This window comes from Clinocottus analis, unplaced genomic scaffold, assembly GCF_023055335.1.
Source record: "Clinocottus analis isolate CAN_PGR_092001 unplaced genomic scaffold, fCliAna1.0.p SCAF_6, whole genome shotgun sequence".
Lineage (NCBI taxonomy): Eukaryota > Metazoa > Chordata > Actinopteri > Perciformes > Cottidae > Clinocottus > Clinocottus analis.
In genome coordinates this window covers 14,937,089-14,949,014 of record NW_027176218.1, presented here as the reverse complement: position 1 = coordinate 14,949,014, position 11,926 = coordinate 14,937,089, and the positions used below count along the sequence as shown (strand labels likewise).

Sequence of the window (11,926 nt, the reverse complement as noted above, 5' to 3'; positions counted from 1 at the left end):
CGCAGTTTGCATCCAAACCTTTAAAGCATTCACCAGCAACAGGAAACACATGGTGCAACATCACCAGTGTAAATAAGGAAAAAAGATATTCACATGAAGCTCGGTTAGTTCTTTTCTGGGTTTTTTTCTGGCTGGTAGCAGTGGGTACTTTGCTGCTTTTTTTTTTTTAAATTGACTTGTTAGGATAATACATTTTAAAGAAATGGTTTCAGTGTTTGTTTTACACTTGACTTCACAGCAATAATGTACTGTTTGTTGTATATAAACATTAATATGGTGTAACTATAAGACATAACAGGAGGATTTTATGAATGTGACATATTGTCAGCACAGGGCTACAGAAAAGATCCTGATCACAATATTTATAAAGAGCAGCGCCATCTGGTGGTCAGAGGTGTTACAGATTAATAGCGACTGATTTCAAGCTAAAAAATGAAGTTCTTGTATTTAAGTGCACGTCCAGCGGCGAGGCTTTTTGGAAGACCGTGACAAACATGCTTCCAACGATGCCTATTTATGATTGTGACCATGGTAAGCTAGACTTAGAATTACAAGGACGGAACCTGTATTATACTGTCTCAAAGCAGGGAAAGAAATGCACAGGTATTATTTTAGAGCCATTGTAAAGACGGTGTTATCAATTTATTTAAATTGCTCGGAGCAAAAGATCTTGAGAAATGGAAGTTGAGCCATAACATACTGTACAAGGACCTAATAATCAAACATGTTTATATTGTTACATTATATATATATACTGTCTAAACATTGCTTGTCTTTTGCACTGACCTTTGTTATTACCAAGAGGTTTTTGCATTTCTCTGTAAGTATTCAGTTGATTTCTAATGGAGTTCCAGGTTACCGCTCAAAATAGTTTTCATCCTAGGAACATCTGTTCCTAAGATGAAAACTATTTTAACAGATGTTTTACAGTTTGTTCATGAACTTTGGTCTTGCTGCTGCGATTCTTTTCCAAGAACTTGAATCTTGACCTGCACACGCGTGTGTTTTGGCTTGCTGGAGTCTCTAGTCATGTGACTTCATTTTTATGAAGCTGGTTGACATCAGCGATGCAGAGGCTCAGACCAAAGCTTGTGTACACTTATGCAACTACTTATCTAAGTTTTATAAAGAGATAAACCTTTATTGTCTATTGTCTTCTCTTTCCCACTGACACAATACACATCTTGTTCCAGATATTTATTGCACACCCACAGAATCGTCACGTCTTACTGTACATATGTTAGGAGCTGTGCGAAGTATTTTACACAAAAGAACAAAGGCAATTTAAATATGAATGCATTTGAAATCGTTAATTGCTTTAATAATGGAAAGAGCACTAAGAAACAATAAGGCCATTAAAATATACCAGCTTGATTTTATCAATGAGTCAACCCCAGCACCTGAATATATAATATTCCAGCCTCACAATTGATCTGCCAACACCAGGATTTTTCTTCAAAGGAATTATGTAAGGAATGGATCCGTACAAAAGTAAGAATGATTACAGTCCATCTTTGGTAAATGTAGTTCAGGTAAATTTCAACTTGCTGACAAAAATATATTAACTACAAACATCTGTATTCTTTAGATGCTTTTGCAAAGAATTTCATGGTTTGTAACATGTTGAATATTTAACATGTTTTTAAATACCCAAAACTTATACAGTCACCAACGACAATATATTACAAAACATTTATAATGATTAAATTGTATATGTATTTAAAACATGATATCCATAACACAATTCTAGTGCAAATCCAGCACAGTCCCTGTGCAGTGTGTCGACTGGACAACAGTCAACTAGCAGCTGCTATCTCCCAAACTGGAAATACAGTCAGATCCTTCATATATTGAGCTGACCTATAAGGTTAGAAAGGGAGGTGACACTCTCTCGCAGTTTGGAGTCTTCTTCCTGTCCCAGTGACACTCCAGCCAAGCGCGTGGAACCATTTGATCCCATGATGCACGGCAGGCTGAGGAACACCTCTGCACCGATGCCGCCCCAGCCCTTAAAAAAACAGAACGCAGATGAACCTGGAACATCTACAATCAAATTTCAATGAAATTACCTAAAAACATGACATACGCAAAATGTCCAAGAACCAGTCCATTCGATGTTGCAATACTAAGCTTAACTTTTCATTTCCCTGGTGTCATTGTCTTAATGCTCTAAAATAAAAATGTTATGGCTATACTAAAACCCTTCCGCCTGGATGAGACAACTTCACCTTCACACAACACACAATGATGTGAGGCACTTAGTGCTACCTGAGCCAGGGTGGAGACGGAGTGGGTCTTCATCTTGTCTGTCAGCACACTGTTTGTGATGTCAGCAATGGACAGACCCACAGACCATGACCGCTGGCCTCGGTTCTTCATCATCTCAAATGCCCTACAAGCACAGAGAAATGTGGAACTTTAAATACAAGTAACAAAAACTATATAAGAGATCATTTCCTGTCCCATATTATCCCCAAAACTTGTCCACAATTTCAGATGAACACACATTTTAAAGTCTTCTTTTGAGGTCAAACTACTTCATGCCAGTACCTGTCCAACAATGGTTTGGTAGAGTTGGATCCTGCTGCGATCTTCGGCTGCACACCGGAGCTGGGCCCAGTGTTGCTCATCACAGCAACTGAGAGACAGAAACATGGACAAGCTCAATCTTGCGTGTCAGTTATCAAACGGCCTTTCCAAGTCTCAAGAGTGGAAGCGTAGCGAGATGAGCAGGAAGTGTATCAGTCAAAACAAAAATGTCAAAAAAAGCAGCTCATCTGATTAATGGCGGTGCATTAAAAGAGGAAGTAAAAGGGGAATGAAGATGATTCATGCAACAACAATACATGCACAAGGCCTTCGTGCAACTATTAAATGGATCTTTTTCTGGCTCGCCTTTGTTGTCTGAAAGCTCGCCAATGACCCAGGCTGGTTTATGAGTGTTCAGGTTGATATCCATGATGTGGCTGAGTCGCTCTGAGTCCAGGTTGCACCCAGCTCCGATCACCCGCGTCGGAGGCAGGAGACTCTGCCTCCAGGCGACATGGGTCATGACGTCCACTGGAAATTGACAGAAAAGGCAACAGAGTTGACGATGTACAAAAAGGTTCAGGAGCAAAAGGGGTCCGTACCGTAGAGGGTGGGTCTTTTTCTCTAACACCAACCTGGTTGTGAAGCGATGATCATGACTGTGTTGGGGCTGAAACGTGCAAGATTTGGGATGATTCCTCTGTACAAGTCCACATTAGTCTGAACCACGCTCGCGTACGACTGCTCGGTGCTCCACGCATTTGCGGTCACCACGACAACCCTAGAGCCTGCAGAGGCTGAGATATCTGAACAAAAGGACAGTCATCGTTAGTGAGCACATGTCTCACAGCATATCTTGTAGGAAAATAGGCAGAGCTTAAAAAGCATTGTTGATTAATTCCCGATGGGATACATTATTTACAGGTCAAGGTTCAGCAGAACAGCAGCTGGTTGGGATTCACTGACTGCTTACCGTCATAGAGGAGTGTCATCAAGAACAGTCTGCTTAAGCACAGTGCTAAGACCTTCGAAACAATGTCCCATTAAAGATGACTCAGCCAAGAGACACGCCCAACATGACTTTTTGACGGCGCAGAAAGGGACATACCTCTGGATACTTCCACCTGGGGCAAACGGAAAATCTCCAGATCGGTGCTGCCGCTCTTGGTTGAACTTTCGGTGATGTCAATGAACACAAGTTTGTCCACTTTACACTGGATGAATATTAAAAAGAAGTAACGTGTACTTTAAAAAATAGAATTGTACATGTCCTGGATTGTTAAATATGAAAGGTCCCTAACATATATACCTTTGATAAAATGCTCATCACCGTTGCCATGCCTAAATCTCCTCCCCCGATAACTGAGACTTTGTTATTCGGTTGATCGGGATGTTTGCTTCCACCTGAAATAGACACGAGTGCAACTAAAAATAGCCGCAGTTATCAAATTTTTGGTCAACAACAGCCAAGCTGCATTTCAAAATAAGCACCGTCATTGATCCGTAGTTTAGAAACGAAAGACAGGAGCTCGTGGGGGTCTTTGCTGTCCTCTGTGGTCTTTGAGGACAGCGGTGGATCCTCCTCAAACTTGGCAATCATCTCAGCCAGAAGACCCACCACGGATGACTTGGGCTGTTACAGAGCAAAATAATAAAAAAAATACAGCTACACTGATGAGGACGCCTCAGAACCTCTCACACATGTTATATTTCACCCATAAAGTATAAAAGTCATACATAATCCCAGTTGTGCAGCCCCGGCAGGTGAATCCGTCCTCCCCCATCTACATGTTTGCCCTCTCTGATGACCATGGTGGGGGTTGGTCTCAGGAGGCATATGGGAGGTGTGAAGGGGAACGAGTCCATCAACCACAGCTGGACAGGGAAGTTGTAGGAGCGACCTTGAGATAGAGACACTGGCATCAGTGCATAATAAAGGCACCACACAGAAATAATATTGTTTTTCTAAACGGGGTATTGGACAATCGTAGTGTCAGAGGCCTTACCTCCATACTGGACTGGGACGTTACCAACTAATCTCATAAGATCTTTTTGGCTGCCGTCACTAAATGCTGAAAATGAAAATGATCAGCGAGTTATCAGAAATAAATATCTGTGTATGTGTGCAGAGGTTTATTCCCACTATTAAAACTCACTGTATGTGCCTGAGGACGGCGCCATCCCAGGGTAGATTCGATGGATCTTCTGCAGCTCCTCAACCGCAACATCATGGAATTTGTACTAATACCCAGGGGTAAAAAAAAACAACAGATAAAAGGTGTGTCCTCAAATTGATATGTATAAACAACATTTATTTACTGTTTGGACAGTAAAGTTTTTGCAATTTCTGTTGTGAGCAGGGAGGTGGAAACCCTTACAGATTCAGCAAACCCATTTTCAAACAATGTTATAACCCCTTTGAGTGAATATTTTGTTTGTTTTGTTTGCTGGTTTCACTTCTAAGTCAAACTTAAGATCCATCTACCACTCAAGGCTGTACAGTGTTATTCAACCACACTTTTGATGGGGATCATTTAGGATGTTGCGTTGCTGCCCGGTGCACCGATCAGACACCAAGGACTCACCAGCAACACTGAAGCTTTTAGCTTATGGCAACTTTAACAGCAGTCATCACAGGGGAAAGATGGGGAAGGATGACAAAGGGGTTGCGAATAAACTTCAATGGATAACGTTATCCTCTCAGTAGCTTTGGGGATGACTTTATGGCACACTGAGGTGACAAAACAGCGTTTTTTTAATGCATCGTGGCTTCCTATCACTATAGTTTGTTTGGAAAACATACAAAGTATCAGTTTGTTTTCGTCTAACATGGTGTCTTAACCCGTGTTGTAATTAAGTCGAACAGGTTCATCCAGTTGGTGAACGCACGAGCCTCCCATGCTAGCCGGCATCGAAATGTTGACACTTAGAGTTTAAACCGCTGTTCGGGTCACTGGTAAGAAACTAACCTTGGAGAGGATCCGCTGTTTTTTCTCTGAACTGAGGTCCATCTATTGAAGTACAACACCACCACAATCAATCGTCTTCCTGGTGTTACCGTCTTGACGTATGACTTCAACTTTACTTGTAAAAAATAAACTTCCGCAAACTTTCAGCAGTAGCTAAGCGAAGAGACAGACTCCGCCCACTCGATAGATAGAGTACGGCAAGCCACGAGGGAATAAAAGCCACGCGTGTCCTGAGCAAACAGGATGCTGACGTTGTTCCCGTTACGTCTATGATAACAAACATCTAGTCATGTAACAAAATTAAAAGGCTTATTGGAGAAACAATTCACCACATAATATTTTGCTAGAGACTTTGTCAATGCCTTAACCAAAAATTATAACATATTCTATGTATTAGTGGCATTAATATAACCAAGTTCTGTATATATTACTTTGAGAAAAGATGATGCAAAACTATTAAATAAAAGTCTTGAAGCAATACTTTCTTTCCCAGCTCCCTTTAAACGCACAACACAATTTTCCGCATACTTAATTGACTTATTCAACTTTGTTTAGAAAAATATGCAACAAATTCTGCTGAAAAATAGCATTTTATCATAACTTATAGTGTGATTGTTAGTTAAAAATAAAAAATTACACTTCCATATGTATAGTTCTCATGTCTTTTAAGAAATTGAGATCACTGCAGAGTGGGGGAAAATAAATAGTATAAACAGCGAAATATTTTCTTTTCTTTTTTCACAGACTAGTGCCTGAATGATTCGTACATATTTTGTCTTTGACAGTTTCAGGTTATCTTTGACTAAACATTTTCTTTCCCTCTGGTGTCAATGCCATGTGCCACTCCACTCAGTTTTGGTCTGATCATATTGAAGCAACAGCATTCAAGGTGGACACTGTGACTGAGCTTCACAGCAGTCTGCCTGTCCCATCTTTCAGGAGACAGGATTGTTTTTGTTTTTATGATTTCTCTCAACGACAAAAGGAGCTTCAGTTCTTTTTTTTCCTCTTGGCCTTTTGCATATTCAGGTCCTCTAGGTCTCTTTTCTCCTCCTCCAGATCTTCTTGCACAGCCATTCGCAGGCTAAAGAAGCAAAGCAGAAAAATACAGAAAAATAGAATTAAATAGAAGGCTCATTAAGTACCAAAGCTCTCTGTACAAACAATCCATGTAGAGTTAAGGACTGAGATTTAGGTTTGTCTCACCTCCTGGCCTCCTCTTTTTGCATATCTTTCCAGCTGCTCTCCATGAATTTAAGTGCATAGTCGCTCTCGTCCCTGTACCTGAGGAGATTAAAAACAAATAGTATTTTTATATGGAATTACCAATACAGGGAAATTACTTGGAACCAGAATATATGAGGACAACCCTTACTTGTTTCGATCATAGCCAAAGATTTCCTTAATGTGCCTGGATATGTCGTCTTGCCCGTCATCTCCATCATCGATGAAATCCTCCATTTCTGAGTCACACTCATCATCCTCTTCCTCGAATTTCCTCTTGTATGCAGAGGTGATGGGTGGTAACATTGTGCCTGGATAATATAAACATACAATGATTGTCAAGTTGGGTGTAGGACATTTCCTATCCATTAAACACTTTTAAAGCGGACATTCGGTGGTGGTTGTGGAGGTATGGAATGTTTAAACTAGCAAGCTAGTGATTTGAAAATTATCGAGTTTATAAAAGTCAATTTCATGGTGAACGACAAATGACATTGAAATTATGTTTTGTCTCTGTTGGAAAGACAACCGCTCTCTGACCCAGAAGGAACGACAAAGGCTGCAGAGTGCTGCTGACACTTCATTCAGTTCAGCAAACAAACCCTTTGGCCCGTTAAACCGATTGTGTTGTTTCAGGACGTTTGAAAAATGTCAGAGGCGGTTTATTATACTATATTATAGCAAAACATGCACAGTTTTACAATGTTCACAGTAGTGTGTTGCTAATGGGGTATGTGTGCTATAAGCCAAAATAAAGTGCTTAATAATATTATTGTGCATGCAACATTATACTATGACATTGGTTATGTGCACTGTGGAATGCCTATGAAATACTTAATACTGAAAATGTATACATTATTTCCCATACCATATTTAATTTAACATAAAACAGTTTACTTTCAGAACTCTTTGTTTTGCTGCTGAGAACAGAAACTGCTGATATGGGAGAGTTTGAAAAGCATACAGTGAAGGTGATAATATCAAGTAAGTTTACTGAAACAAAAAGCTGCTGTGCCCACAACATGCTTGAGCAAGACACTAAACTAGAGTTTGGACCTGATAGACAAGTAGAGAAGGGCTTACTATGATCACAAGGCCTCTTTCTGAGCTGTGACAGACAGCTTTTACATCACCTACTGCACTGCTTTGATTTTAACCCTTTTGATAAAAGCACACTTGCTGAAGTAATTCGTCGTCTTAATTTTAAATTGCCTTCATACGCTAAGCTTAATGCCATTTTAGTTTAAGTAACATTACCTTTTGTGTCCGTTTTAAACTTGTACGTAGCTTTTTATGTAAATAAATTAGCACACACACACCGTATACAAGTCTGTTACCACGTTACCAATTACATGGTAATAACATCTCATTATCGACTCTTACCTGGTGGTCTGTTCATCATAGGTCTCTGGGGCATTCCTGGTCTCTGTGGCATTCCTGGTCTCTGTGGCATTCCTGGTCTCTGTGGCATTCCTGGTCTCTGTGGCATTCCTGGTCTCGGTTGCATGCCTGGTCGAGGAGGGACTCCTTGCTTGGGTCCACCCAAATTCTTGACTGAAATGGTCTCAGACACCACGGTGCACTTGGGTCTTCCAGGTCCTGAACTAATGCTGCCCGCCGGTCGCCCATGTACTGGTCCTCCACTGCCAGGACGACCAGGTCCACTCCCCAGAGGTCGAGAGCCACCACCTCTAGGGTGACTCTGTAGGCCACTCCCACCAGGCCTTGCTTGTGGGACACCACCAACTCGGAGTGTGCCTTCTGGCCTTGACTGAGGTTGGCTCCCGGCCCGAAGAGGGCCGCCCGAAGAGGGTCTCATAGCAGAACTACCACTTGATTTTCCAGCAGAGTTAAATCCAGGCCTTAGTGGTTCTCCCTTTCCAGACTTGTGGCCCCCGACTATAGGTCCCTGCTTCAATAAGCTACCCTGACTGGGCTTAGTCTGTTGGGAGCTACCGTGTGGAGATCTTTGGCCTGTTGCAGCTGTACCGGGAGCCCTGCTCCCAGAAATACCCGAGGATCTTGACGAGCTTTCTTTTTTACGAATAAGGTCACTTGATGTGCTGGATTTGTGGCTAGATGGGGGCTTGAGCCCCCCTTGTTTGGCTGAAACCTGAGAAGATGTAGCCTTCAAAGTACTTTTGCCGTTCATGGCACCAGATGAACTAGACATGTTTGTCTTAGATCTGTCTCGATCGCTGTGAGACATCTTGGGTCTCTCTCTGTCGCTTACAGAGGGCTTAAAAGAAGTCTGACCTTTATCACTTGTCAGTGTTGGATGAAACTTCTTTCCTGACCCACTGGGAACACTTTGCTTCTCTGAGGGGGTCATCTGTGGTTTGTAGCTCTTCTGCTCCTTCTCAAAAGTGTTTTTTCTCATTGAACTAGAGCTAGATTGAGATTTGCCATTTCTTTCTGTCTTAGAGTCTTTGTTTAGCCTCCTTACCTTGCGCTCCAGCTCCAGTTCCTTTATCTCCTCAGCTGTTCGGAGCCTTTCGTCTTTTTTCACTACCTTGGCTTTTACCTCAACTGGCTCAAATTGCTTCTTCTCAGCCAATTTGAGTAACTCTGCAAAGTTCATGGGCGGTGGAGCAGGCTTGGGTGGCCCACTGGATTTTTTAGAGGAGGGCTTGCTGTTGCTGCTACCACTATTTCCACTATAAGTTGTGGTTTTCCCAGGTCTCCGCAGCTCTGGCTCCTGCTCCGATTCTGAATCCGACTGTTCATACTCATAATTATCCTCATCGTCTGGGTCAATCGAGTTATTCCTGAAGCCTTCCTCGTTCATCGACTTGTCCTGCTGCATCTCTAGTTTGGTTCGTCTCTTCTTAGGAAGCTCTACCACTGGGATGCCATTGTAGCCTCTGAAATTGTCCTTTGTTCTGGATGCCATGGCTCGCGCTTTTCGGTCCGACTTCAACTCAACCCTTTTTGCCAGTAGTACCTCCTTCTGTTTCTTCATATTGATTTCTGAAAAAAAAAGATGCATGATAAAATAACCAACAAAGAAAGCACTCTACACATGTATATGGCTATCAAACCCAGGTTATCCATCTTCACTTTGCATTACCTTTCTTTTTGCTGTCACAGATTTGTTTCTTTAGAAGCGCTTGCACGGCCGAAGCACTCACACCTTTTGACCTCGGGTCCTTTTTGGGTGGCGCGGCTTGTAAACTGTATCTCTTCTGCTAAAAGAGACACAAGGCATGTGAACATTTGCAGCACAGGGTAATATGAAGCGTGGTCTCTGCACTCTTTTCACTAATTAAACGTCTTCGTTATCTATCAGATATGTCGGCCGAAAGATCAACATAATTATATTGTAAATATAAAAACGTGACAAGCACAAGATTTAGTTGTTGGAAATGTCTGCCTAAGATACAGGGCGAGCCACCAGAGAAAAAGTTAGCAGCTAGCTTGTTAGTTAGCTACACAATCAGACCCTCTCTGACAGATGAGCTGGCACTTGTGCTCTCACAAGAGTGGCTACAAATCCACATTTTAACGTTTGTAGGGAAAATGACATTATTTAACTTACCTGTGAATTGCCGGGGGCCCGATTTTGCGAGGCGATGTCCAATATATTATCAAAGTCCATCATTTTGGCAGCAGGTGACACAAGCTGGCTGTTAATCAAGAAAGACTCAACTAGGAGTGCTATCTAATGCTACTGATAGCGTTTTAGCTCACACACACCAGGTCAGTTGGCACGGGGACTAAGCGTCACCAAACGAAACGTAAATGGCTATGAGGAAAACAAAAAAACAGTCCATAGAAGGAAAATCGGTAGGTCGGACCGTTAAAGCTACTTCACTTCGCCGGCTTACGTTAATACATGCTAGCGACGTTAGCATAAGCTAGCCTCGCGTTGATCAACGTCAGTCAACTAAGAAGCCTGAAAGATAAACTTTGTACTGATGTCGCGGACCAAACTGAGACCAGATCCATCAAAAATAGCCACACGCTTATTGAGAGAAGACGGGTTAAAGTCAACCACAGTGTAAAGACGGCCGTTAGTAGCGACTACGGCGAGAGAGCCAGACGAATTTAATGGTCCAAAGAGTACATTAAGGAAGTGAGATAATTCCCTTGTGCGCGCATCCGTCTTTGCGAGATTACAAAGAGTCAATAAATAAATCAGGTTTGATGTTTGTTCGTTGGTCTCAGATCGATGACGTGTTTTGCTCATCAGAACGAGACAAACAACATGCCATGTAATAAACTATGCTATTATATAAACTCATTTTGTTTAACATTGCAGCCCACTCGTTTAATGTTTGATAAGTGACGGCCTGTCGACATTATCGTTTCGAAACGATTGTGTTTGGCACAACAGATAATTCTGTGTAAATTAACTGGCTTTATTGGAGTTTTATGATTTACATTTTACACAATGGAGGCAGCTGCAAGATCAAGATGGTCTAAGGGTGTCACTCCATGGTGCATTGGAAATAAATGTATTTGACACATGACAAACAAACAAACAAAAAGGGCTCTCAAAAAATATTAATTTATAATTTGAAATTCAACTTTATATCAATGGGTCAATATCTAATAAAAATAAATCAAAAATACAAACAATACGGGAACAGTAAATCCAGTTTACAAGTACCATATTAAAATGAAAGGCTAATATTAAATATTAACATAAATGCTACTGTAGTTTTCAGCTATATGTACAGGAAATTGTATTCTACGTTTTTGAGTCGGCGCTATGGTTTCTTGACGCAATATCCGTCCTAAAACAATATTGACACTTGTTGACCACATGATGTCGCTAACAACCTGTTATAGTCCCATCATAATATATAATCATAGCGCTCACACAATATACAATGTTTGATACAAATTTTAAATTAGTTATGTTCTGTTTGGGTATAAATAGTGTATCCTATATGACACACTGGACTTCTATAAACTTTTATAAACACAGTAAGCTACAGTATTGAAGTAAAATTCTTACTTTTCACAATTGATTATTAGCTACAATTTTAGGCAATGTCTCTTATTCCTCCCGTTTGAAGTTGATGTTTTTGTAGATCTGTCAATATGTAAAAAGTGTATAGCTACTGGTGCATTCATTTAAAATATAGCAACAACATAAATAATAACTAAAAAATTAAAGAGAGAGAAAATAAATCAATGTGTCAACATAATTGACACTAATTTGTGCTAAACAGTATAATTTAATTCAGTGTAAACTC

At 41.0% G+C, this 11,926-nt stretch overlaps 2 protein-coding genes across 6 annotated transcripts; both read right to left on the bottom strand.

The window, feature by feature from the left end:
- Window positions 1-1,176: 1,176 nt before the first annotated feature.
- uevld (UEV and lactate/malate dehyrogenase domains) lies at window positions 1,177-5,882 on the bottom strand. The gene is made up of 12 exons (XM_068603006.1): window positions 5,499-5,882; window positions 4,686-4,770; window positions 4,536-4,601; window positions 4,267-4,430; window positions 4,021-4,162; window positions 3,839-3,933; window positions 3,638-3,743; window positions 3,165-3,335; window positions 2,896-3,060; window positions 2,551-2,638; window positions 2,269-2,392; window positions 1,177-2,008 (listed from the first exon to the last, which is right to left on the bottom strand). The coding sequence occupies exons 1-12, from the start codon at window positions 5,538-5,540 to the stop codon at window positions 1,844-1,846; spliced, it is 1,413 nt and encodes a 470-aa protein (XP_068459107.1). The 5' UTR covers window positions 5,541-5,882; the 3' UTR covers window positions 1,177-1,843.
- A 108-nt stretch (window positions 5,883-5,990) lies between these two features.
- spty2d1 (SPT2 chromatin protein domain containing 1) lies at window positions 5,991-11,861 on the bottom strand. Of its 5 annotated transcripts, none has more exons than XM_068603001.1 (7): window positions 11,710-11,861; window positions 10,261-10,348; window positions 9,793-9,907; window positions 8,106-9,692; window positions 6,874-7,033; window positions 6,705-6,782; window positions 5,991-6,582 (listed from the first exon to the last, which is right to left on the bottom strand). In XM_068603001.1, the coding sequence occupies exons 1-7, from the start codon at window positions 11,802-11,804 to the stop codon at window positions 6,489-6,491; spliced, it is 2,217 nt and encodes a 738-aa protein (XP_068459102.1). In that variant the 5' UTR covers window positions 11,805-11,861; the 3' UTR covers window positions 5,991-6,488. The 5 variants fall into 5 exon arrangements, with proteins under 5 accessions (XP_068459102.1, XP_068459101.1, XP_068459105.1 ...); XM_068603000.1 differs by having other exon boundaries at window positions 9,793-9,910; window positions 11,710-11,860; XM_068603004.1 differs by lacking the exon at window positions 11,710-11,861 and having other exon boundaries at window positions 10,261-10,801.
- Between the last annotated feature and the right edge of the window lie 65 nt (window positions 11,862-11,926).

What these genes read in the sequence shown, in the direction of transcription:
- uevld (XM_068603006.1), bottom strand. Translation starts at nt 5,540, where the DNA reads ATGGACCTCAGTTCAGAGAAAAAACAGCGGATCCTCTCCAAG. An exon ending in GCCGTCCTCAGGCACATACA is followed by an intron (nt 4,602 to 4,685) that starts GTGAGTTTTAAT and finishes TTTCATTTTCAG; the next exon opens with CATTTAGTGACGGCAGCCAA. An exon ending in ACCAAACCATTGTTGGACAG is followed by an intron (nt 2,393 to 2,550) that starts GTACTGGCATGA and finishes CTGTGCTTGTAG; the next exon opens with GGCATTTGAGATGATGAAGA.
- spty2d1 (XM_068603000.1), bottom strand. Translation starts at nt 11,804, where the DNA reads ATGAATGCACCAGTAGCTATACACTTTTTACATATTGACAGATCTACA. An exon ending in AAGAGACATTGCCTAAAATT is followed by an intron (nt 10,349 to 11,709) that starts GTAGCTAATAAT and finishes CTTGATTAACAG; the next exon opens with CCAGCTTGTGTCACCTGCTG. An exon ending in CTGTGACAGCAAAAAGAAAG is followed by an intron (nt 9,693 to 9,792) that starts GTAATGCAAAGT and finishes TTTTTTTTTCAG; the next exon opens with AAATCAATATGAAGAAACAG.